The sequence below is a fragment of the Telopea speciosissima genome, chromosome 6, assembly GCF_018873765.1.
Source record: "Telopea speciosissima isolate NSW1024214 ecotype Mountain lineage chromosome 6, Tspe_v1, whole genome shotgun sequence".
Classification (NCBI taxonomy): Eukaryota; Viridiplantae; Streptophyta; class Magnoliopsida; order Proteales; family Proteaceae; genus Telopea; species Telopea speciosissima.
The window spans coordinates 62302520-62329153 of record NC_057921.1 but is presented as its reverse complement, the minus strand read 5'-3'; the positions used below and the strand labels follow the sequence as shown (position 1 = coordinate 62329153).

The following is a 26634-nucleotide window of genomic DNA, read 5'->3' as shown; positions in this document are numbered from 1 at the left end:
ATGTGACACAACAAGGTATTTTGAAGTTTGATTGAGAAAAAACAAGGTATTGTTACATTACTTTACTTCCACCAATAGAGAACGGTTCACCCACCATCTTATGGTTCACAAACCCCTCATAGGTTTTGTGTATGTTCCAAAATGCCTTGCTATTACCTTTTCTCACCCTCTCCCGCCTCAAGGTGAATGGGGAGATGGAGGAAAACTCAGTCCTTGCTTTTATCCCAAAAGTAATTTGAAATAAAAAATAAAATCAGGGGCAAGTTCCCCACACTTGGGGGAAATCTCCAATACCACATCAATCAACATATAGGAATCCGATTCCTAAATAGGGGTCCACAAGGTTAGGGAAGAGATAGAGTGTTAGTTATGTGAGAAGGTGTGGGAAATAATCCCTACAATGTTGTCATGAGAATCTTTTCCCCAATCAGCTTTTGAAAATCTGATTTTTCTCTCACAAATGTAAAAGGTAAGAAGGGGGCTGAGCCAAGCTCTACCTGGGCCATGTTCAGTTTATCAGTTTTATTGGGCCTCAAACTGTGGGTAGGATACACTAGCACCTTTGTGCCTATTTCTCTCCTCCTCAAATGAAATGACCTCGTTGCCTTTTGATATAGGACATCGTTTTGCTACACCTCATTGGTGTGCTCCTTTATGTCACTTGCTTAGAGAATACTCTCAAAAATTATTTGAAATAAAATTATTAAAATCAGGATCAAAGAGTTTTCTACACTGACCACATGGGGAAATCTCCTATGCCACACCAATCAATATATAGGAATAGTTTTCGTCAATAGATGGTTCACAAGGTTAGGGACGTGAGAGAAAAATGTCATGACGAGAGAGAGAGTGTGTGTGTTAGTTATGCGAGTAGGTGTGGGAAAGAATCCCTATAATGTTCTTTTTCCCAGTCATTTTCTGAAATTCTATCTCATTCACTGTAAAGGGTAAAGGGCAAAAAAGAAATTCTACTAATGGGCTGGGCTGAGCTCTACCTGGGCCTGGGTTCAGTCTGTTTGTTTTATTGGGCCTAAAACTCTGCCTGGGAAGGTTTACCACTTTACCAGATCGCCATTGACAGCTCGACAGATAAACCGTACTCCCTAATCCGTATACCTAAAGCTAAAAGCAAGAGGTTGGTCGACCCGAACCGGCTTTAGATATTTACACCGAATGCCATTCGATCTATGAAATCTGAACCGTACATCAAACGGACCCAATAATAAACATGCAGACTCGTGACCTATCCTAAGTCTTTCTTTTTTTTGGATGGTTCAGATCATGCGATCAAACTACAATTAATGGTCCGAGGATTCCCTGAGAGGGCCCACCGATCTGGATTTCAAAGTCCCGATTTGATCTCGATGCGTCCGGAGACACCGGAGTCCAACTCCATTTATGATTATATCTTAAATTTTAACATTTCAATTTTTCATTCTTTCTCTGCGATGTGAAAAAGTGTCCCTTTCTTTCTTATATTAATTTCTTCTTTGAACCTTTTCGCTTACTACATAGTTCTCCACTTCCTTCCTTCGAAACTCCCTTTTTGTGTCCAGATTTCGGCGATCACTTTTTGTTCTTCCGACAGATTTCCTTCATAACTGGAGTTTCTCGTCTCCTCTCTGTCGAACTTGGATTTCTCCGATCATTTGCAGCTTGTGCAAATCAATCTCTTCTCGGCGAACCCGTGTCTCTATCTTCACTGGTAAGTGTACCGCCGCTCCGCTTCTTCTCCCACCCCCCCTGTTTTATTATCAGGCGAAGATCATAGATCTAATGCGACAAAACCTAGGCGAGAACCACTTTGATGAATTGCTTGATTCTTATTGTCGGTTGATTTACTTCGGTTTTGAATTTAGTCTGTTGTTTTGGTTTTGCTGTCCTTTTTTTTTCTGCGTTTTACTCGGTTGTGATCCGATTCATTTTTTTTCCCTGTTTTTTATTGTGTTCATTCCCCCTATTTTGAGTTTGACGTGTACTTTGTACACGGGAGGTGCATAAATTGTTATCGGGATGTTTGGAATAATTATTTTGCTTTTTCGTACTTGTTTAATTAACTGACCTATGATGGGTTGAAGGCCAAACAGCCTTCTTTATTCATTCCATGGGCGACATTTACCGTCCTTTCCTGTATCAGTTCGGTGGATTATTGGGTTGGGAATGTTTCTTTTGATGGACCTGTTGTTTGTGAAAAGCGTGGATCAGGGAATTTAATGAGCACGCAGAATTAAATTTGTTCACGGGCATTGCAATGGTCGGTTGGGTTTCTGTAGGAGAGTTTTTAAATTTTTGTACCCTAATACATTTCTTACTTAATATGAAATAGCTTATGTACTTTGGATGGATCGTGCACCATATCTGTTTTCTGAAGAGGTCTTGTTTTTGGATCCAAAGTAATGGCCTGCTAATGATTTCTAAGGTTTTAGAGAATAACAGTTTGATCACAGGACATTTTCTATTTATTTGGTTATAGACATTGTCCCTTCGAAGCCGGTATGCTGCATAAAAGCTTTTAATTCTATATTCTTTGTCATTTCTTTGATAGAGACCAAATGCCAATAGTTAACAAGGACAGACATGGTTCTTATTGTCTGTCATAGATACGGCCATTTGACACAGCAATCACTGTGAAAAGTATACAGAATAATGAACAGAAGTGTTGATGTCTGACACAAACTAAGAAGCAGAAGCAGGGTGCATGGGATGGTGAAATTTTGTATTATTAAGTGTCCCTGTTACATACTAAGTTCAAAGAGAATATTGGGGTCTCCTTCCTGATTTACAGGAAATGTATTTTCAAACTAAAATTTGATAGAATATCATATCTAGCCTAAGTTACACCTTTGATCAGGAAATGGCTGCCCTATATAATTGAGTGCCTAAAAATCTATCTAAATTTTGTTGGGCATGCCATGGATGAGATAGTACTTATGTGCTATTATAATTTTGTTGCATACAACATATCATGTGGTTATCAAAAGAAAGTGTGGAATCTTGATCTCCGTCTGACCTTAAAAACTTTGTTATTAGATTTTTGACATATTTAAGCCTTTGCTGATATCCTTACTAAATTTTCTGGTTCAGCTGGTGTCCCCATAAATCAATTCTTCTTGTTCAACCCTCTGCAACACCACTATAAGTAGAAGGAATTATTTTTCTGTTAAATAGCTAAGATTCTAGCTCTTGTCAAGAAAATTGCCACCTGCATTTTTGTTTTAAATAATCCACTGATACATGCTGGATAAATGACCTGTCTCTCCTTGACTACTATAATGTTTACTTGCACAACTCTAAGTTTAGAATTCTTTCATGGTTATCCTTATATTCTGCTTTTGTATGTGAGCAGGGGACCTTGTGATATAGCTGATACTAAATTTTGGTGAAAATCATAGATGCCAGCAGCAAAATTAAGGGGCTTTAGTTCTCCAGATACAATGATGTCTGAGCAGAAAGCAGGGAAACCAGAGGAAGGAAATGATTCCCTTGACAATTTTATCAGACAAGCAATTGGAAAAGAACCATTTCTTTCTTTTTCAAGGGCTGGTGACAGCCCAGTCCAGTGGATTCAGTTACTTCACGCTTTAGACCAGCAAGGTACTAACAAGCTCTCTAAAGGTCCAAAGGTTAACAACACGATAGAAGGGAAGAAGCATCATTTGGAGCATTGTAATGGTGTTAGTTCATATTCATATGATCCTAATGGGATTAAGGAATCTGGTCACCCTATAAAAAGCAGTGGAGTTCCTGTAGAAGGGACAAAAAGTGCGTCTGAACACTTGCAAACACTCAAAATCCCTGAGGCTGTTGTTGCCTTTGCTCAGGCAGCTGCTAGGGCCAATGGTGAGCCTGAAAAATGTATGTCAAGTGTCATAACCAGGTATTTGGGTTGTAGATAGGAATAGGTTTTGCTTCAGTTTGAAACCAAGGATGTTGATGATTCATTTCTTCTCTTTGTGATTGGCAGACCTTCCAGGATGGCCCTTGTTGTCTCCTTCTAAGGTGCAGATGCAAAAGTGCGAAAAGTGTTCCCGGGAATTCTGTTCGCCCATTAACTACCGAAGGCATATACGCGTGCACCGCCGGTCTTTGAACTTTGATAAGGTATGTTGCTGGCTTCCAATTATACCGATGCTTATTTATACAGTGAAGTGTTCTTTTCGCTTTAACATATTATTGGAACAATCCCTGAAACTTAATAAATATGCCTCCATTGGTGAGCCAAATCTAAGCCTTTTTCCATTTTGCATAGGGTCGATTCTCCCCCCACTCCCTTCTACTTTTACCCCAAATTTCTCATTTGTGTACCTTTACCATTTGGTATTTGATGATTTATTGGCATTTTTTAGGATTCTCCCAAAAATAGAGATATCTTGGGTGCATTTTGGGATAAGGTAATATTTTTATGCCTTTCTTCTTGTTATTGTTTTTCTTCTTCTCCTGCTCTGTGAACCATTACTCACTTTGCCCTCTGCATATTGATATGTATATTTTGCAGCTTTCCTTGGAGGATGCCATAGAAGTTGTTTCATTCAAGAATGTGATGCTGGAGGTAACGGTTTTGTTAGACATTTGTGTTTTATTGTTTGTGTAATCTCTTTTATTAACTGAATTAAAACGATTATGTACATATGCTGTCTTATGAGAACCTAGTGGTTTAATCAACTCTATTGTATGAATTCCTTTTGTGGTAGATTTGATTTCCCAAATATTCCTATTGCACCATTTCTTAAGCTGTAGAATAGACATATGTTTTCTTTACCCCAAAAAACAATAGACATATGTTTTATTCATTCTCTCTCTCTGGTGATAACAGCTTTTCCTCGAGGAATTAAGAAAGAGCAAATGAGTTAATGCATGAGGTCCATGAAATTCTGTCTGTCCAACACTAAAGTAAAATAGAACAAACCACCTGCAACACATTCTAGGAATTGCTACCCCTTGCTTTTCACGTCGTACATGATTTCATTGTCAGAACCAACCTTCGATTGGAAGGTGTTCATGAAGGAAGAAAGAGATGGAGCATGCCTAGTGAATTGAGAAAATCTCCAAAATCCACACCTTAACCAACCCATAGTTCCTCGAAGTACTGGGATTAATAATAGAACGTCAATCAAAATTCAGCTTGATGCAGCAGAATGAATGACTGTCTAATAATAGCTTTTAAATAATAATTATCAATGCAGTGGGCGAGCCTTGGTGCAAAGGTTAAGTTGCACTATTACAACTTGTTGGTTGCGTGTTTGAAACTTGGAAACAGCCTCTCCTGCGAAGCAGGGGGTAAAGCTGCGTACATTTACCCCTCCCAGACCCTGCAGTAGCGGGAGCCTTGTCCACTGTGTTTCTCTCAATGCAGTTGAATACAGATCTAAAGAAGCACATTGTGGTGCAACATGTACTGTTTTCCTCTCCAATTTCTTCTGTTTGCCCTATTTATTCGTGCCTGATGTTGAATATGTTCCATATAACTTGTAAATTTTAGGAAGTTCCTGGATCTTCAATTATAAGAGCACTGACATCACTTATCCGGAAACCGGGGTTTTCTTCACTGCCGCAAGTTCATGTAAAAGCTGGTGCTGTACTTCTGGTAATGGGATTATATTTTTCACCCTTCAAATGTTTTTTGTAATTTTAGTTCTTAGTTTTCCTATTTTATCAGTATTTAGATATTCCTTCAGAGGATCTCAGACTTCTATGTACTTTCTGAAGGATGTTGTCCAAGGTAGACCGTCCAAGCTTCCTATATCTTCCCAAGAACTGTTCAGTATACTCGATGATGCAAGTGAAAAGACCTTCTTGTGTGCTGGCACAGCTTTGTCCCTGCAAAAATTTGTATTTGATGGAGAAGCTGCAAAGATTGGTCTTGAGCTGAAGAATCTAGTTGCTTGCACTAGTTTCCTGGTGGAACAGAAACTGGTATACTCTCTCTCTACCAAGGGCTTGTCTCGCCCACAGTTCACTTGGTTAAAGGGCAAGCTTACAGTAGACTCACCTCCCGTACAGCTTGAGGGGGGGTGATGAGGAGTAGCCACGTGTACCTATGTATATTCTACTAGGTTCTAGAATCATTTATGAAAAATGTAAATGTATATATTGATGAGAGATGAATAAAGAACATATTCTTTCCTTCCTAACAGAAAGAAAGATTGGGGGAATTAACAAACTAGAAACATCAAAAGAGAATCAAAACCCTAAAAATCACTTAGTAAAACAAAGTGGAAAATCATTAGAAAACAACATCACTAAACCCTTACAAACTTGGAGCTTGCTGGAGATGAACGCCAGACCTTCGTTTTCCTCTGTTAGGAGTGTTTTAGGTTGAAGATGAAGATAGGGGTAGCAATGTAATTTTAATTCTACGTTTTAATACAAGGGTAAAATTGTATTTTTCAAACTAAAACTAACACCAGATTAATACCGTCAGCCAAAGGAAGTCTAGATGTAATTGGAAAAAATACAAGGGAGAAAGATGTAATTAGGTCATAGTACAGGGGAGGGGCATGTAATTTTCCCTAAACAAAATGGACTACAGCTGTCTTAGATGTCAAAAACCGGCTATCGAAGAGCCAAAAAGATCCTGTGCATCCGGGCAGCCCGGCTGCATGTGCAGTGCCAGACTCAAGGTGTTGCGCTTTGACTGCCTTACCTCTGCTCAGGCAAAGCGCTTGGGCAAGGGTAAGGCATCCAAAGCACGCCGCCTCGAGTCTGGCGCTGCACATGCAGCCCGGCCGCCCGGATGCACATGAGCATCAAAGAGACATTTCAGCATATACAATGCAACAATACAAGTACCCTTCAGGTTTAACGCGAAACGGACACGCCATGAACATGAGCTTTGCCAGTAAGAGTACAACAGAAGCTTTGCAGGGGAAGAAGAAGAATGGGAACTACCAGAGACTTCCTGCAACAAAATACTGGGAATTAATCTAAGTGGAATCAATTGTTTTCCGAAATTTTCATAAGAAAGCGTTGAGATTATGCGACATCGATCGAATTAAGTGGAAAAAAAAGCTAGCAGTTCAAAAACATAATCTCAACTCTGAAATTGGGAGTGAAATAGAAGAATTTCGAACTTTCATTGATAAGAAGGAAGATACCTGAGAATTTGGATCCATATCGAGAAAGACTGAAACCTCTCTAATACCAACACAGAAATTCCGACCAGTCGAAACACAGATACTGGGTAGTGCAGCCTTTATATAGAATTATGGGATTTATTTTCTACATTGTGGTCGGAGAAGTCAAAACATGTTACCGTGTTAATTAGGGTTCATTGACAGGTGACTTTGACCCAAGTCGCTACATCAGCAGCTTCTCTCTCCATCTCTTCCTCCTGCTCGCTCCTATTAACCCACAGTCATAATCCACCCCCCCCCCCCCTGATCGGTAAGAAAGAAACAAAGGAAAATGATGGCCATTGTATGAGACCCTTGTGTACGAATTCTCTGCCGTGCTTCCATTGGTTTGGCACTGGGAGTTCTCATCCAACAAAAAAACGTATAAGCCATTGGGCTGTTTAGCCCCATTGGTATATGAAGTCATCTAAATTCTGGTAAATGTGAGATTGCTCCCAACAATTTCTGATGGCAGATACCCGGCCAGAGCATGCCAGATTGCCGGAGAAAATAGCCGAGCTGAAGAGAATGCTCCAGGAACTCCGAAGCAGAACCAATGGCATTGTTGGTTCCATAACAGCTAGCTTCTCAAATGACTTGCTCGATTATATCATATGCTGGCAAACGAAGAATTTTAAAGTAGGGGAGGGCATCATCATTATTCAAAATTTGGGAGAGGGATTTGATATTATGGATACTTAGTTAGAGGGAAAAAAAAAAATTTAATAATTTGAAAATAAAATATCCTTAAGCATTATCAGAAGCAGTAGGTGTCATTGTTGTGAACATAATTTGAGTACATATGTGAAATGATAATATTTACTTTCACTGGGAAAAATTGGTGTAATATTAAAATTAGCAAAAAAGTAAAATTACAAATTATTTAACATTTTGAGAAACGGGTCAATAAGAAAATCGTTTAACATTAAAAAAAAAAAAGAGAAAAAGAAGCACAAGTGTTCAATAAAATAGGTCAATGGTTAGAGGTAAACGAGGCTAAAGTTACAAGACAGCGGCATGGCAGTAGAGATGCCCAATCAAGGTTGGCCCATGTATCTGTCTAAATGCTCCTAAGTATTTTGGCATGGAAAGTCTCTATGAACTGCCAGTTGCAGTTATGCCTGTAGCTAATTGTGCAACTCCTTTAGCTCCTATTGACTTAGCATAGAAGATTCCATTCCACACCGACAATATATCAATCCCCTATCCAAAAATCAAAGTCTACATGGAATGATTCAGAAAACCAAATTTTAGGCTTGCATAGCTAGCAGCTGGTTGGGAGTTAGTGCAGTTAAGCTTAGCTTGCCAAGAGGCCCCGGTTTCGAGACCCCTTATTAACTCATCTGGTATCCGCACCCCCTCCCTTTTATCCCCTTGTCCCCTCTCCATTCCCCCCCCCCCCCCTTTTTTGTACTAAAAAAGAAAACCAGCATTACTAAAAAGATTAAAAAACACAGATCAAGAACGTTACTTGAAATATTACTTGGAAAAGCCTCAAAACTGAAAAAAAATTTAGGACCAGGAATGTGTAAATTTATCTTCTACAAGAGCCGTCATTTCATCAAACCCATGGTCTATGGGCCCTGCTAGCTTCGGGAAAAGATTTAACTATGTTGTCGGAAATTATTGTAGTGTCTTTGCATCCTAGGACAGTAAATCTAAAACTAAGCGATGATGGAAAATGTGTCACCAATGTGCATCTCCTACAAATTGATAGCACTTAGAAACAGATAGCACGTATATATAAATTGAACCAAAAGAGGACCGGAACCATGTCCACCCAAATTGAGAATTACAATTCCACTGATATTTTAAACATGATCCAACCCCCCCCCCCCAATTGAAGCACAGTACTTCAATCCAACTTGAATCAGAGATAGGTACGTTTAATTCTCGTTTCTTTTTTTAAACGAAAGCATTGTTTGACATTTAGGAGGTGCAACGATCATTTCACGTGTCAGGACACAGGGGCGACATACGCCGGATGGCACTTTCTTTGTGTGGCGTTCTCTTTATATAAGCTTCCCAACAGCCAAAGCAACCAAGCAACCCATGAACGGTAGTTAAAAGTGCCGTTGTTGGTTCGTGAATTGAGTTTGGTGCATAATATATACATGCCAGGAGTGGGCGGGAAAGTCCAAAAGCTTTCTCTCTGGGTGCAAGAGAAATAAAGTGAAATACTTTTTTATTTGGGTCTTTGTGGGTATGACTATGCGTAGTTGTTTTATTTTTTTTTGGATAAATTACACATCACTACTTGGTTTTTTAACAAAACTCAGATCACCCCCGGATTTTTAAACAAAACTTAAATCACCCCCTAATTTAGACCCCAATATGACAAATTAGTCTCTACCGTTAGTTTTATGCTGTTAAGTGATGATGTCAGCCAGTTAAATAAATTTAAATTCCTAAACTACCCTTGACCAATGTTAAAGATGAAGCAAAGGTAATATTATAAATTTAATTCTAATGTTTTAGTACAAGGGGAAAATAATCCTTTCACACCAATAACTAACACCGTTACTATAGAGGGGGTGATTTGAGTTTTTTCAAAAACCAGAGGGTGACCTAAGTTTCGATTGAAAACTAGGGGGTGACATGTAATTTACCCCCTTTTTTTTTCTCCTTTTTGCTTGTACATTGGTTCGTCCATGTGATAGAGGTCCTCACATAAATCTCAATGGTCAAATTTTAGTCACATAAACAAGGAAAGTTGCTCAAACACTGATTCAAAGTTTTAGTAAAAGTTATCAAAATGTCATCAAATGGAGATGAATACAAAATACAAAATAACATTTGTTTTTTGTAATATTAACTACTTTCTCTACTCAGTTGAAATTGTACTAATGAGATGCTTGTCTAGTCCTCTATCACATGGACCAATCCATGTACTACTACTATGTGGCAAATAGTGAAGTGTTATACTTGATTAGGTATAGTGCCTGGAGAGAAAATACTATCTAAAAACTATAAGAGCAAAGACACTGCCCGTACCTTGATATATCTATACAACCCACCAATGGAGGACACAAGATGATTCGTCAAATAAGGGTAGAAAGTACGAGGAGAAAAGAGTGTGAGGGAGGGAGAAGGGGAGAAGAGTTACCATGAATTGTGAAAGTAAACTCTCATCCATGTTAGAAGTTTCAGGCAAGAACTAGAGTCACACACTGGAAGAAGAGTCTACCAAAGCCCACCCTATCGAATCCCCCGCACACTCCTGACACCCAGAAAATCAACGCCTATTAAGATTCTCCAATGATGCAATTCAGATAATGATTACCAAAATTTCCTTTTCAAGTTTAAAATTTTTCACTTCCCTTCCTTTTAATTTTCCGAAGAACTAAATGAAACCGTCACTTAATCTCTATTTCTCCCACCTGTCTTCCTCATTTCCGTTCCATGGTGACAAGAAAATTCGATCCTCTCTGGCCAAAACAAAGACTGACTTACTACCTTAGCAATGGTAGTGTCGATCCATACTCCGCATAATCCCAACAGAAAATTCTGAATTAGCCTCTAGCAGGAAGAGTGGGGAGGCGAATCTATGCTCAATGTGCTAGCATGGGGGGGATGAAAATTATCCTCCCTGTGTATCTGAGAGCAACACAAAACAGAACAAGATGTGAAAACTGAAGTGGCAGCTTTCTCAAGCTTCCTGACTAACCTTAGCGGTCAAAGCACAACTGCCATCATTCTCTTACTCCCATGTCTCATAGACTCATACTATGTTTTTTGGTTGACAAATTATTTCAAGAGTACAATAGACCCAGGAAATATAGCCACATTAAGTAAATTTTGTTTATACAGAAACCACGAAAAGTTGAAGAACAGTTGAAGGATCTGATACCCTTCCCATAGAACATTGAAGGAAATAATTCATACAAGCTTAAATAATGTAAAAATCAGTTCAGAAAAGCTAGTATATGCATGTAAAATATACTGCTAGACATATTGAATATGGAGAGGAGAATGCATTCTACTGTACAATCGCATCGGGTTGTCTTTCTGGCAGAGAAGCTTGGAATGCTGGTAAATCCTTATAAGCTTCGTAGATCCTATTTAAAGTTGGGTACTTGGACTGCATAAAAAAGAAAATGATTTAAGGAGAAAGGATGAATAATAGAGCTAAACCAGTGCCTAGAAGCGGAAATATTTTAATATTAGTAGATACTCAATAGGATATCTTGTTTTTTCTCAGATAAGCTTAGTTATATAAGATTGGTATAAGATGGTTTAAATACATCAGTACAATTGATTTATGTATCATCGCTGTCCAATTGATCATGAAATAAAATATGCTTCCAGTCTTTATGTTTGAGTGAAGATTTGAGGTTCAGAGGTGGCAAGTTTGATGAAAGTAAGGTCTATATTAACAGAAGGTGATCCAAAGGTGGTAAAAGGATGGCTGCAATCAAAAAGCAGGGGCCATTGGAGCCAGCAAGACCTATTAAACCAGGACAAATTTGTAGCTTGTTACTATGAGTACCACATTCCATGGTGCTGCATGTTGGTAATGAGTTGCCCAATGAGCTTGAAAGGGTGGGAGTTCATATATCGAGTTCTATATGTTATCCATCTCCAAAGGTGGACTAGGATTATTCTCGTCAGTTCAATTGTCGAAGTGGAGGAGTAAGGCATCTTGTTTTTTAATATTTCGCATTTTAAAGGTATCAGCATAAGCTATTGGTCTCTGGCCTTCATTAATAATATTATAAAGAAAAAAGGGGGTGGGGATCAGGAAAGGACTTCACCATATCGAGGTTGAACATCGTGATAACTATACTAATCTCTGGGGCTAGAAAAACATCAGCCTGCATAGAGATTAAAACAAAAATTCATTGGTTAGTTTGATCCTATCCAGAGAAAATAATTTATTATTAAGTATTCTGTCAGATTTTGCATGAAATTCAGAACACTTTGGTCATCAACTAGGAAGTGATTCAGAATATTTAAAAAACAATCAATGCAGCAAAAGCCAGTTGTTTGTTGTATGGTTATGAAATAGCTTTGTTGGTTCAAGGTAAGTGAAATAGTTCAATTAAGCTTTTAGACAATGACGAGAGTATAAAGTACCAGAACAGACCATGCATACTTCATCTCCTGTAGCATATCTGCCATTGAAATCTTTCAGCAACTTCTCAAGAGCTGTTCACAATAGAAGACAGTTCAGAGTAGCAGACAGAAATCTGGAATGGTACAATAGTGTATATATATATATATATATATATATATATGGGAATAACTTGTCACCAAGGTTGGTTACAACAAGTTTGTAACCTTACCCTTTTTCCCCTTGACTTATTACCAAAAGCATTTAATGCAGGGGTAAAAAGATGTTTTCAAAAAGTTGGAAAGTCATATAATGCAGAATTTAATACTGCATTAAATAACTTTTGGGAATAAGACAAGAGCGAAAAAGTAAGGTTGCTCTCTCTCTCTCTCTCTCTCTCTATATATATATATATATATATATATAACCATTCCTTGGAAATTTTAAAACCAGTCCTTGGAATTTTTATTTTTTTGGGTGAACCCGAAATATACAAAAACACCCCATAAGGAGAGCCAGGGGAAAGGACCTCCCCCAAGCAAGTAGAACAAAACAAGCCAATCAAAGGAGCCGAATCTGAAGGCTCCAAGCAGAAACAATATGCTGATTCCTAATACAATCTACATCCACAACTTGAAGGTGATTGACTCTGGGTTTAATTACAACCACTGTTCATGTTTCTGTTGAAGGGTTAGAGTGGCTTAAATTTGTCTAGAATTTTTTTCTATCAAATGTGTACTCGGTGTCTGCCTGTGTTCAAGATAGAAACAGAAGTGTTTTTCCTTCCGTAGGGAATAGATAGGAAACCTGTTCCTGTCAATTGCATATAATGGGTAGGTATTCAGTATATGTGGAGGTTTTGGTCCTCCCAAGAAAATCTTCGAGGAAAATAACCCATTTATATGATTGAGACTATCACATCCTGATGCAGATCCAAGGTTTGCTAAACAGTACATGTGCAGGAAGAGGGCTAATCCATCTATGCATCAGTCCAGTAGCCCAGCTGGCTATCATCCAGGCAGCCCATCAAGCCAAGTAGCCCAAGTTGGCCAGCCAGCATAGGCCCAAATCTTTATGGGCCAGGTCTGAGCCCATTATTATATTCTATTTAGTATTTTGTGGGAGACACTTTATTAGTTTCTATTTAGCTTCTATTTTGATTTTGAGATCACTTTATGTTATTATTATACTAATCTGAGATTGTTTCTATTTTGTGGAGTATCTAGAACCTAGATCATATATTGTTTCTAGTTTCTAATTTAGTTGAAAAGCATTTGTAAAGATTTTCCTCTCCATGCAAGGGCGGATCAAGCTACTGTTTATTGCAAGTTATAAGAGGGCTCTTTACATACCTCCACGATTTTTAGACAGAATTTGCCATGGCTTTCTGCTGTGTTCTTCTTGTATGGTGCAGGAGTCTGTGGGAGGCAGAAACCCTAATGGAAGACTAGTGGTGCTGGTGAGAGACTAGCAAGGTGGAGTGAGAGGCCCTTCCATATCTTGTTCTTTTATTTGGTTTATTCTATTATCTTCACTATGTCCTGTGCATCAAGGTGAGTGATAGGACTGGTTTGTACTTGTTGAATGATCGTTGGGCTGCTATGCTGTGATATTCCATCAATATTGGAAACTAAAGGTTTTCTGTTGATAGAAGTGGCTTGCGATTCACTATTATGATGTTCTTGACTGCTAATTTTAAATGAATGATACCATTACCTAACCACTGGCTTGGCGACAAAATTTGGGAATTCCAAGAGAGAACCAAGCACTGCCTTCGATATTAGTTTGGGACTGTTCTGACCTGTGGTCTGATAGTTGCTGGTAGGTTTTTAACTTCTGTCCACAGTCACTATTTTTATGAGGTTGTTGGTTTGCCATTAGATTGAATTGAATTTTATATCTGATGTTGTATCCATTGAATGGTGAATCAGTTTATATTCTTATGCTGTTCTGTTGCATGGTTTTGAAGTTACAGCAATGTTAATAATTCTGGAACTAGTTGTTATTTTCATTTTTCTGTCAATAACTTTGAATCTAGCCGCCGACCCCATTTAGTTGGAATAAGGCTGAGATGTTGTTGTTGTAACTTTGAATCCAGCCGTTGGATCTTCACCTAACTTTGAGGGTTTGAAGTTCTAATAGTTGACTATACCTGGTTGAAGTTCGAGGCTGATTGAAACCCAAGATAGGTGATTATTTGAAACGTATACCCTTCTGGTCTGAGTCCTGCGATTCGGTTTGTAGGTGGGAATGTGGGATAGTGTAACCTAATTGTTTTTGGGTTTTATTCCATTAAATCCATATGATGTTCAGTCCATGACACAGCAGAGATATTTTCAGCAATAGGTGGAACATATGGAAGAGACACTTACCATTAAAACCTTTTCCTATATGCTGTTCAGTCCACAAGAGTCGTTCTCCAGGACCAGCTTTTTCTTCAATGTATTCCTAAAGAATAAAGAGGCCCAGGTAACTAAAGATAGAAACAGCATAAATTTCAAAATTAAGATGCTGCACGATGATTGTAAAACCATCATAGGCAAGGATAACATACCAGAAGTGACTTAAGATGTCGGGGCTGAATGCTAGAGCCAACAATACTTGCTACCTGCTAACACAAAGGCCTTCTTACTTCTTAGAATTATGGCAGGAAGTTGAGAACACTAAAAAAGTCAATGTGATACCCTTTCTCCACAATGTGAACTTTACAGATACTCTAACAAGTGGCTGCAGAGGATCATAGAAAGTGATTTAGCTCATACTCTCCACTCTTCGTCACAATTTTAGTAGTGGGTTCCCAATATAACATTGGAAATTTTTGTTACATTGCAAGCCACCAAAATGAATGGTCTCAATGGTTACAACTTCTTGGTTTCTACAACCCATGCATCTTGACCTGTAAGAGCATTCTATATAGTAGCTCAAAAGCTGTGATGTAAGAGCTGACAAATACGCACTTTCACTACAGAGGCACAATTCAATTCTTTTCTGGGTGACATGGATTCCAACAAGCAAGAATCTATAAATTGATAGGGAAAGAGAAAAAGGGAATCCAATATCGTCAGCAGCCAAGGCATAACTGCCATTTCACTTGGAACTTGCCTGAACAGGTCAGACATTCTATACAAGCAAGTACAGAGTATGTGCATAAATTTTTGACAAACAGTGATTCAGGTTAAAGAATTTATATGAAAGTCTACTCAAAAATTAATTCCACGAGGAACTATACTGCCCTTGGCAACTGTCTTTTTCTTGCCCCTACCAAATAACTTCTTTAACCAACCTCACCCCCACCCACCAAAACAAAAAAGGAGAAAAGTATTGAAGGGCTTCACTTGAAATGAAGAACACCTTGAAACTTACCTGGAGATTTAGAGCTCTGCCCTTAGGATCAGGTGGCAAAAGAGTATTTTGGGGATACTTCTCTTCCAAATACTAGTTCCAAAAACAAAAATAACGCAATAAGATATAGCACTCAGTCAGTCACTTGATGGTTTTAAAAAGCCATTAAATATTGGAAAAGTTAATTCTCACTTCCACTAACCAGCAAAATGGCGAAAGAGTCTCCAACCACCATATCACCATCCACTAACACTGGAACATAGTGAAGAGGGTTCAAACGCTCAAACTCTGCAATCCAGCCATGAAATGTTTGAGGTCTTGCCGACTAAGTTCACATTTATATGCATGCTTATACACTAATAATAGACATGCATGCGTGAAAGCTTGGCTTGGACCAAATATAATAGAAATAGTACTTTTAGCTCACTAGAGCTATACTATTGTTGTATTAAATGAATTTACAAAATGAAAAAGAAGTTTCAAACACCTCTTTTATTTTTCCGTGTTTTTCCCACAAGGTTTGCACCATTGACCTCTCTGATGTTGTTTTTTGTAAAATAAATTAGTGGGAAATGTTCAGTCCCACGTTACTTATGGAAGAGAGGAGTGTGGCTGATATTGTATAATAAGAACTACAAGGGTAGGGTTCTTTGGAAGAAAGGCTCCCTATGCTCTCTTGTCTCTGGGAGTTCGGGTTTTATTTTCTCACACAGCCGAGCTGAGCCAGTCATGGCATGGCGTGGCTCTAGTGCGTGTGTTTCTACTCCGGACTTGAATCTGGTTTGCCTTTTGTTGATGTTGGATTTATTTCTCCTGATGTCAGCTATTATGTGTTGAACGTCGGCCAGAGTGGGTTCTAAGTTCGGGGATTGTCAAGAACCTTATCGACATTCAATACACTCTGTTTGACGGTGAACGAGGTTATACCGGCGTCGGATAATCGTCACCAGCGTCGGCTATCTTTCGTTATACACCGTCCAAAATACATTGGATGCCAACAACAGCTAGTTTTCTTTGTTTTCTCTTTTAGAGAGACATCGTTTGGGCTCCCTTGGACAGATGTTTCCAGGGGGCATCTCTCCTCTATAAGTAGAGGACGTCCCTGGCACTTGGGAATATATTCTAAGTGTTTGTGATTTTGTTCATGTATTAAGCTCTCTTACTGAACATGGTTGTTTCATTCAAGGGTTAAGCGGTTGAGATAAATTCTATATTCTCAAATTTCTTTAGTATTATTTCGAACAATTACTACAATTAAGGAAAATTACCTGGGCTAAAGTGCTCTCCTTTTGTGAGGTCTACCGCTTTGTACTCATAAATGAGTCCTACAAAATCCAATAATTTATTTTAAAAAAAAAAATAAAATCCACCAAAAGAAAAGTTCATAACTCTGCATCAGTATATCAATTCATTTCATGGTTCCAAGCTCTGAAACCATAGCACAGAACTGCCAAAGTATATAAAGCAGAAAAATAACATGAAAACCAAAGATAAGGAAGACAAAACATAACAATTAACCAAATCAATGTTAATAAACAAAATGGACTACCGCTATCCTAGATGTCAAAAACCGGCTTATCCAAGAGACATTTCAGCATATACAATACAAGTACCCTTTAGGTTTAACGCGAACCGGACACGCCATGAACATGAGCTTTGCCAGTAAGAGTACAACAGAAGCTTTGCAGGGGAAGAAGAAGAATGGGAACTACCAGAGACTACCTGCAACAAAATGCTGGGAATTAATCTAAGTGGAATCAATTGTTCTGAAAATTTCAGAAGAAAACGTTGAGATTATGCGACATCGATCGAATTAAGTGGAAAAAAAGGTAGCAGTTCTAACGTAATCTCAACTCTAAAACTCGGAGTGAAATAGAATAATTTCGAACTTCCATAGATAAGAGGGAAGATACCTGAGAATTTGGATCCATATCGAGAAAGACTGAAATCTGAGTAATGATAGATTTCTCTAATACCAACAGAGAAATTCTGACCAGTCGAAACACGATACTGGGTAGTGCAGCCTTGTAGGAAGCCAATCAATGCTGTTGTATTTGATCAAACCGAAGTTAGTTGCAGACATGTTATACGCACCAACTTTGACATTTTGTATAGAATTATTTATTTTCTCTTGTGCATATATGTACTCAATTCTTGTATAAATATATTTTTCGACAAGTGCCATTGACCCAAGTCGCTATTTACTTCGTGACCTGACGAATCCATGAGAACTGAGAAATGTGTTCTGGTGCAGAAAGATACCGGCGGAGGCTACATCAGCAGCTTCTCTCTCCATCTCTTCCTCCTACCCTATTAACCCAGTCATAATCCGACCCCTGATCGGCAAGAAAGAAACAAAGGAAAATGATGGCCATTGTCTGAGACTCTCAATTCAGATGCGGCGCAGACCGGGCTCCGCGCGCAATGCAGCACGACGTAGAGGATCTGGATTCCTGAGACCCTTGTGTAGGCGAAGCCCCTGCCGTGCTTCCATTGGTTTGGCACTGGGAGTTCTCATCCAACAAAAACAGCATAAGCTATTAGGCGGTTAGGCCCATTGATATATGAAGTCATCTAAGTTCTGGTAAATGTGGGATTGTTCCCAAAAATTTCTGATAGCAAATACCCGCCCGGAGCATGCCAGGTTGCCGGAGAAGATAGCCGAGATGAAGAGAATGCTCCAGGTACTCCGAAGCAGAACCAATGGCCTGGTTGGTTCTATAACAGCTTCTCAAATTACTTGCTGGATTATATAATATGTTGCCAAAGGACTCGTTGGGGTTTGAAGCCCTTTGCCACCACTCAATCAAACATGGATTTATTGCACATATTAAATAAGGGCATACTTAGTCCACGAGGCTCCCGCCATTACGGAAATATGGGGTGTTTGAGGAGAATCATAATGTACACAGCCTATCTAGGCTCGAACCCATAAAGACTTTATCACAATGGTGCAACTTTACCATTGTACCAAGACCAGCCGTTCTTTAACGCAAATATTGACGTCCCTAACACCAAAATACTGCAAATTATTCCTTCCAATGATTTTTCCAATCTTTCAGAGCGTGTTAAACGTATAAAACACACCCTCAAACCGGCATGCACACCAGCTTGGATTAGCTGAGAAGTTATTTCTCATTCTCACTTTTCACGGTCTGCCCACAGAGGCCCAGGTGAGCTCTGGTGGTCCATTGACAGATACAACCTCTAAACACACACAGCTTCTTCTGATTCCATTTTATTTAATTTATGGGAAGCAATAAACGATAGCTTCAAGGGGTAATAACTTAAAGATATAGGCACAATTGCAAGGCTGCAGTAATTAAAGACAAAAAAACAATTCACTTAACCGAGTGAATCATCCTTCTATTTCTATTTTTCTTTTCTAATGACAAATCGTCTTTGTATTTCACTGCTTACTGAACACATCTCTAGAAACAAGTTCCACAATAAAAGCCGCATAACTGCAAACATTTAACCAACTACAGAAAAGCCCAGTGATCAATTGACATTGACCAACTCAACATCAAATACCAGCCATGCGTTGGGAGGTATTTTTCCACCAGCTCCTTGCGATCCATACCTGCATTAGGAGCAAAATGTCAGATTTAACAGACTAAAAATCTTGTAGTCATGCAATATTAAAATAACAAATCAAGGGAGATCAAATGACAGTTGCTTACCCCATCGAGGGCGGGATCACGAGTCTTCTTTTGTCACCAATTCGCATACCTGAAGAACAAAGGCGCAAGATGTTAGATGTCATGCATTTGGGGGGAAATGAATGAGAAATGAATCTCATCTAATGAAGGGCTTTTTGCCCTCAAGATAAATACCATTAACTCCAACATCCCATCCTTTTATAACTGCTCCTACACCTGCAAGAAAGAATAGAGAACAATTACCAAAAAGGGAATGCATACAATTCAGTCCATGAACGCAAGAGTAAGACAAAAGTACCTAAACGGAACTTGAAAGGTGATCTTCCAATATTGGAGTCAAAAATTTGCCCATTCTTCTTCAACTTGCCAATGTAATGGACAGAGACCTGAAATCCAGGAATATTTATCTAAATCAACACAATGTCACGACCGCGTGCTAGGCTTATACCTCATGGCCTGTTCATGCATCAAATTTATCTAGGAACTTGTCTTTCCAGCTCGTAGAGGGTTCTCAAAAAATCAGAAGGATTAAAAATAGGGTTCAACATACACCATTGGTGCATTATATGAATGGTAAAACAAGAACAACATCCTCAAAACAGTACCATGAACAGAATAATTGATAGTAATGTGCCAGGGAGAGAAAAATAGATGTCATTGTGTAAACATATTTCTAAACATAATAACAAAAAAAATAGTATAAATATGGAGAGAAAGAACAAATGCACAATGCCTAACTTAATAGAATAAATCAATCACCTATTATCGCAGAATAGAACATTTTACTCATGTGGTTTGGTATAAAACTTTGTTCTAGAGCTAAACCCCTAGAGAAAGAACTTGATCCAGAGCTAAGTCCCAAGTGAAAGCTTCAACCTTCATCTTCATATATTTGCACTGCAAATGCTAATGGCTCATTTTTTCAAATCCATTCTTTGGGTCTGTGGCACAAAATTTATGAGCATGTAGCCTCAATTCATATTCACAACCTCAAGCACCTTCAATTGTCCTCTTAAAAGATTACTCTTAATCAAGATACGTATTTGATAGTTTACATTATAATATGTAAATAAAGAAATAGGTAAATCTTGTTGGGACACTTTCTACCCGCTTCAAATTTTAGTTTAGCTATATGGTAGTTAAACTTTAATTTATTATTCATTCTTAAATTACAATATGTATGTTGTTTCCTTGTCACCCATTACTTTTCAGAATGTTCTAAAATTTATACTTTATAAGGAAATCTTAAATTTAACTTCTACTAGAAGGTGGGGGAGGGACAGATAATGGAGATCTAACCACCTAGTGGCTAGGGTTTAGAAAACCAGGAATTTTCCAGAATTGCAGGATTAGGAACTGAGCTAGAACTGGAGATTTTGAAAAACTCAAGCCAAAACTGAAATAAAAACTGAAAACAGAAAAAAGAAACAAACTAATAAGGAAACCTCCTACAATCCACTAGCAGTAGGGATTCCTTCAGTAACTCAACTACTAAGATAATAAAATAAAAACAAAAACCCCAATAAAAAAGGGAACCTTCTCCCAGCCGCAGGCTAAGGATAGGTGCACTAAAAAGACCCAAAGACTGAAACGAGTAACCGAAGTTAGACTTATAAAGTACCTAATCCCGTCAACTATTAACAACAAAATAACCAAATTAAAACTCCCTAACTTAACCCACAACTAGACTGACGATAAGGTTCCAGAAAATCTGGAATTCTGGAACCGCAAGCGGTGTGTAAGACTTCCGAACTGGGTCTCACAAGTTATGGTTTCTAGAAGAACCAAGATCAACCCTTCCTTGAACCATATGGTTGGTTCAACATTGGACCACACCAACTGCAGGCCTCTCTTTTCCATTATTTTACTCTGCTGGAAATCTGCATCTCTGTGAATTGCACCCATAGTTGTCAAGGCGTCGCATCAGGCATCCATATGCCTTGAATGCCCTGTTGTTGTCGCCTTGTGTCAAGGCCCTCTCCAACGCTTGGGGTCGCCTAGACACCATGACAACTATGATTGGAAAGAAGACAGTGATCAATGAAAAACAGTCAAATACAAGTAGGACATGAAAGCAATTTGTGATATGATCTATGGAGATTTGCAAAATCAAATCAAAATACAAACCCTCTCCCTCCCCCACCCTCACCCCCAATTAGTAGTGTAAACAAAGAAAGGTGTACCTTTTTCCCAGGAGAAGCTCTTTTACCATCTGCTTTGCCCATTGCTAGCTCCTCAATAACTAATCCATTAGGAAAGGTCCTAACCTTTGATGCCTTTCCATCCATATCACTCTCCTGAGTCTTGACCAGTGTTGCCTTCACATTCATATCCCCCTCTTGGTTCTTGACTTCTGATACCTTTGCATTCTCATTGCTCTCTTGGGTCTTGTTCTTGTTCTTGTTTTTCTTTTTCTTGTTTTTTCTCTTCTCCTCAGAGTGCTCTCCAGTAGTAGCAGCAAGATCAATATCAAGGTCAAGACTCCTGTACATAGTGGCAATGCCTTTAAATCTAACAGAGATTGATAAATATTTAAAGAAATTCAACCACGCAAAAATCTGTAAGGGTGTGTTTGGTTGGCAAGAAATGAATAGGGAAAAAAAACATAATAAGAAGTAATGATGAAACTAATGATGTGTCTATGTGTCTTTCTCTTTTCTTTTTCAAAATTTCCCTTTTCTGGCCAACCAAACACACCATAAAGAAATTAAAAAGAAAAGGAATATTTATGTCATTTTCAAAAATAACAGAAGTCCAGTAGACAGGTCAGTGAAGATCTGCATAAAAAGACCGCACAGTGTGTCCAAGTGCCTGTGTGCAGCTAGAATTCATCCAGTTGGATCTCACCTAATTAAGTGAGCTATCCTGTACTGAGCTTGGGTTATATGGCTCATTTATTTAAGAGGTCATGTGATTTTTTCCAGAAGCCATGTGACTGGTTTGTCCTTTTAGATCCTGAATTAAAATAGGGGTTCTTCACTTGGAACAAGAATGGACCCAAGTAAAAGTGAAATGCAGCGCAAAACAGTATCCATTTTCTTTTGATAGTTAGCATCTACATTGACTTCCAAAAGCTCAAGGGCTTGTAGCAAATGTGCCCCAATGTTCTGACATGTTCACACTTCTACAGTATCATGAAAATCATCCAATTATACCACCATGTAATCTAGATCTGTGTATCTATACCCAGTATTGTGAAAAATCAACCATGTTACTTGGAGAATGTAAATGACCAAAGTCATTTGTGGCCTTAAAGTAAATTAACACCAAAGAAATGTATTCTAAATAATGAAGTTGCTAAACACAAGGTACAAAATATGAGGAATAAATAAAAATACACCAAATGGAAAATGTAAGTGCATAAGCACGGAAATATTTCGACCGGAAAAAAAAAAAGCACATCTTAAAGCAAAATATAAAGATTAGACAATCAGGTCTTACTTATCATCAGCTGACTTCTGCTCAAGCTTATTGTTGGAAGGCAAATCCTGGTCCATCTCGTTACTCTTTGCCTCCCCAGTTTGGGATGCATCCTCTTTAGAGATACTAATTTGATTATCATTTCCAGCTTCTGTAATTTTTCCCTCCTTAACATGCTTTTTCTTTTTCTTCTTTAACTTCACAACCTCAGTCGATGGCACAGGCGAGTCATGTGACTGATCAGCATCACCACTGGCACAAATCAAATCACTAAATATTAAAATAAAATAAAAAATTTTAAAACAAAGCAGCATCTTGAAATTGTAACTACTAAGTATCACTCTAGGAAAACAGGAAAAGTGTTTGCAATGCACCAATACAATAGTAATTTTACTATTATAATCCATAAGGCTTTAAAATTTGCCCGGAGAACAAAGGGAAATAAAAAAAGCAGGGGAGAGGGAGAGTGACCTATGTCTAACACCCAATCAGCAATCCAACGTCATCTGCCAGAGATCATGCAGAAAAAAAATTTTGAGGAAAGGGGATTTTTTTCCCCTAAAGCAAACAAGTGATAGTTGAAATACCAACCTGAGCTTTTTTTTAGGATAAAACCCTCACAGGTCCAGACCTTGCATTACGCTACTTCCATAATAGAAGCCACGGGCACAAGGAGGAACATAAAAGTATAAAACCATGTACCCAGCATGTTTTTGAGAAGATAATAAATAGGAATACAACCTAAGGTGCATATTTCAGTTATTACCAAAAAAACAAAAATTCAAATATGGGGAAGGTTTCAACCCTGCTTGTCTTGCACTTTCTACCCTTTCAGGCAATTTTTTGCTACCCTTTTAGACAGAGTTCTGGCATTCATTAAAGAAAAGGTTCATTATTAATCCTAGCAGAAGCATCATTTAAGAAAAATATAAATTGGAAAGCTCTTACCCTTCTGGATCACCATCCTGAACAGTGTCAATTTTCCTTTTTAGGCCTGAAACCTGGTCACTGTCCTCTTTTGTATTCTTCTTGCCTTTCTTGGCTTTTTTCTTCTCTCTCTTCTCTTTCACTTTTGCTTCATTATTCTGAACAGTATCAATGCTTGTCAATGATGAGCTAATGGGGAAACCGTCTTCGTCTTCACTTTCAGTAACAGGAGCACCAGCAGTACCCCTCACAACAATTTGGCGTTGAGAACCGCCACTGTCATCAGAATCACTCACTTGGCCCTTCTTACGAGGATGTTTATGGTTTCCATTCTCCTTAGTAAGCTTCTCATCATCCAATATCTCCTCAATCACAACTGAAACCACAAGAAGCAAAATTCCAACCAAAAAGACACCTCAAATTAGAGAACCTTCACAAAAAATGACTAAGAATGGCTTTTGTGAGATGTCACCCTTATTCCACAGCCATTGTCCAATATCTTCTTAATCTCGGTTCAAATTTTAGATTGTAACTACAGCCAACAAACCAAACATGTCGCATACTTGGCACATGTGAGGAGATGTTACCCATCTTCAACAGGCCAAGCATAGAAGATCGCTCACAAGATGCAAGCCATTCAGATGAATAATCATAAAATTTACTAAGTATTCCACATCATTAATTCAAACATCTTTTTTTTTTTAATCAAGTTAAAATGGAAATGATTAGAAACTTAATATCATTGCATTGCATGAATCTTACCCAAGACACATGGACAGAACAAATGCAACACCCGCATTCGCACCTTCATATAAGCATGCCTAATACACATATTCTGTTTTGGGATGAGATGATGAATAAATAAACTCGAAAGATCTTAAACAAAACATATTAACTAATCACACATATATCATCTAAATCCATCCATGTTCAGTGCTTCGCATCTAGCAAAAGATTATTGTATTTCTGGATCCAGGTCCTACAATTGTGAGATGCCTCAGGGATGAATTATATCCGCAAAAATAGGCACCCACAACACAATCATTGATAAATTAACACCCAACTACTACGAATAGGCATTAGTTGAGGATCAAATCCTAAAAGGCTGAACCAAATAACAAGATTTCTAGCATTGACATTGGACGAAGAGTACCAAACTCGATCACAATTAATAAGGATTTTTTTGTCTCTGTCCATAAATTGAAAATGCCGCAATAAAGGTATTTGTTACATCAAGTAATATTACGGGGTTGTATCACGGATATAGTGATAAAGGGCAATAATAATATCAAATCAAATGATATACTCACCGACATAGGGGCCTCCCATGGTAATTTCTAAATAAATATCATGTGAAAATTCAGAGAAAGCGAAATGAATGCATCAGAAGTGTCAAAAAGAGGTATACCTCCACTGTTGGGAACAGGTGAAGATGGGTAAGCTTCAAGATCACTATCATCAATGAAATCATCTTCAAATTCATCTCCAGTATCATAATCAGTTGACTCCTCTGTCTCGGTCTCATCAATGTCCTCTCCATAAGAATCACTTACACATAAAAGTGAAATGAAACAATAACCCAACAAGGAAAAATAATTCAACTAAAACCAAAGAGTGGATTATCAAATCAAATTTCAGATAAAACCTAAACCGACAAAAATTTGTAAAACAGGAAGTATAAGCAATAAAGCCTCACAATAGTCATTTGGGAGGGTGGGGGGGGGGGGGGAAGGATACCTATCGTCTACATGTCCACAAGAATCCTGACCATTCCCAAGATAGAAACCAGAGAGATGAACGCTATGAGGTCCGATTACAGAGAAAACGACATCCTCGTCCTCCTCGAATTCAAGGTCCAATGAGCATGACTCAGTCTTATCGGGTAACAACGAGCATATCAAAATAGGACTGTTATCCCCTACATTACACTGCACCAATGTTTTCTTCGTCAACTTCCCAATACCCAATGTTGCCTGATCCATCACAGAACAGCTTAACAGTTAGATTTACAGATAGATCGACAAACAGACAGATAGTGAAGAAAGACATACATGAGAAATGTGAAGCCTTCCTCGCTCATCATCCAATCGATGTGTGTATGGTTTTCCCGGCTTCACTTCAACACCTGAGGAACAGAAGATGAATACACACAGAACCACGAAAGGTTGTTATCTAATAACCGCCAAAACTAAAACACAGAAATTTCAAAAATTAAATTTACGCAGATAGGAAGAGGGGGTGGGATGAGGGCGGGAAGAGATTGAAATTCAACAAATTGAAGGAGCTCTGAAAGAGAAAGAGAATAGAGCATAAAGTCTAACCCCAAAAGGCCATCTCAGAGGTTCGGTGACGATGAAGAGCGGCACACTTTGATACTCTGGTATCCAAGCTTTAAACCCTAGCCGAACTCCCGCTCTTAAACCCTATGAAACATATTGCTCAGCTCCACGGCCGCTTGCCGCGATTCACCGTGTTTTTAGCTTATTTAGCTTTTGCTCAACCGCGAGTAGGCGAGACGTTTTTGGTCACCGTGACACCGCCGAAAGGAGGGGAGCGGAGAAACATATAGGAAAAAAAAAGCTTATACACGTGACATTGTGGGAGAATAACCTATGGCCCTGTTCGACACGCACGCAACATCGATTGTCGTTACAGTGTTACACCGTGTGATAGATCCGATCACGATGCTATATATTTCGGGGTGAAACAGGACGGGTTAAGATATCTCAGCCCAGGCCCAACTTTATCATCGCTCAGCCTTATCCAGTCCATTTTTTATTGCTCCTGCTCAGACTGAGTTGTGCCAAGTTGGCCCTGATTGTTCTTAATTAGTTTTTTTTTTTTTTTTTTGTCATGTATGTCCGTATACGCACAAGAAAAAAATATAAGATAATCACCCATAATCATTCTTAAAAGTAATCCTAAAATCTTACAGCCTTAAACGGAGTCTGAGTCTAAAGAAATGCGTTGAGAAATGGCACATGAATAGAACCTTTCAACGAGATAGTGCTTTTTCAAATCTCTCAAAACAGAATTTGTTCCAAACATATATGTCACGGTTCCTTACTTCGATTAAGTGCAAATATCTAAATTTCACCCTTTTAGATGCTAAGGTAAT

General features: G+C 38.5%; 3 protein-coding genes across 4 annotated transcripts; 1 reads left to right on the top strand and 2 right to left on the bottom strand.

Annotated features, from left to right (window-relative positions):
• Window positions 1-1434: 1434 nt before the first annotated feature.
• On the top strand, window positions 1435-6015 carry LOC122666027. Its single transcript, XM_043862143.1, has 7 exons — window positions 1435-1705; window positions 3393-3855; window positions 3965-4101; window positions 4347-4391; window positions 4496-4549; window positions 5480-5584; window positions 5707-6015. The coding sequence occupies exons 2-7, from the start codon at window positions 3393-3395 to the stop codon at window positions 6013-6015; spliced, it is 1113 nt and encodes a 370-aa protein (XP_043718078.1). The 5' UTR covers window positions 1435-1705.
• Window positions 6016-10946: 4931 nt separating this feature from the next.
• LOC122664092 (glutathione S-transferase 2-like) lies at window positions 10947-17535 on the bottom strand. The gene is made up of 10 exons (XM_043859779.1): window positions 17421-17535; window positions 17121-17229; window positions 16776-16832; window positions 15710-15795; window positions 15529-15600; window positions 14720-14773; window positions 14538-14613; window positions 12199-12260; window positions 11867-11926; window positions 10947-11193 (listed from the first exon to the last, which is right to left on the bottom strand). Exons 1-10 carry the CDS (start codon window positions 17436-17438, stop codon window positions 11092-11094), a joined length of 696 nt encoding a protein of 231 aa, XP_043715714.1. The 5' UTR covers window positions 17439-17535; the 3' UTR covers window positions 10947-11091.
• A 1298-nt stretch (window positions 17536-18833) lies between these two features.
• On the bottom strand, window positions 18834-25996 carry LOC122664090 (peptidyl-prolyl cis-trans isomerase FKBP53). Of its 2 annotated transcripts, none has more exons than XM_043859777.1 (11): window positions 25838-25996; window positions 25568-25641; window positions 25254-25489; window positions 24925-25064; window positions 23538-23892; window positions 22611-22859; window positions 21353-21653; window positions 19468-19555; window positions 19344-19385; window positions 19191-19239; window positions 18834-19090 (listed from the first exon to the last, which is right to left on the bottom strand). In XM_043859777.1, the coding sequence occupies exons 1-11, from the start codon at window positions 25848-25850 to the stop codon at window positions 19009-19011; spliced, it is 1629 nt and encodes a 542-aa protein (XP_043715712.1). In that variant the 5' UTR covers window positions 25851-25996; the 3' UTR covers window positions 18834-19008. The 2 variants fall into 2 exon arrangements, with proteins under 2 accessions (XP_043715712.1, XP_043715713.1); XM_043859778.1 differs by having other exon boundaries at window positions 22611-22841.
• Window positions 25997-26634: the final 638 nt, after the last annotated feature.

Excerpts from the sequence above, each read along its gene's own strand:
- LOC122666027 (XM_043862143.1), top strand. The coding sequence starts at position 3,393 with ATGCCAGCAGCAAAATTAAGGGGCTTTAGTTCTCCAGATACAATGATG. Across the intron at positions 4,102-4,346 it reads GGTCTTTGAACTTTGATAAG|GATTCTCCCAAAAATAGAGA; the intron begins GTATGTTGCTGG and ends GGCATTTTTTAG. Across the intron at positions 5,585-5,706 it reads AAGCTGGTGCTGTACTTCTG|GATGTTGTCCAAGGTAGACC; the intron begins GTAATGGGATTA and ends TACTTTCTGAAG.
- LOC122664092 (XM_043859779.1), bottom strand. Across the intron at positions 15,601-15,709 it reads ACTCTTTCGCCATTTTGCTG|TATTTGGAAGAGAAGTATCC; the intron begins GTTAGTGGAAGT and ends TTTTGGAACTAG. Across the intron at positions 12,261-14,537 it reads TATAGGAAAAGGTTTTAATG|CTCTTGAGAAGTTGCTGAAA; the intron begins GTAAGTGTCTCT and ends TATTGTGAACAG.
- LOC122664090 (XM_043859777.1), bottom strand. Across the intron at positions 23,893-24,924 it reads ACCTGTTCCCAACAGTGGAG|TTGTGATTGAGGAGATATTG; the intron begins GTATACCTCTTT and ends TTGTGGTTTCAG. Across the intron at positions 21,654-22,610 it reads CAGAAGTCAGCTGATGATAA|GAGTCTTGACCTTGATATTG; the intron begins GTAAGACCTGAT and ends CACTATGTACAG.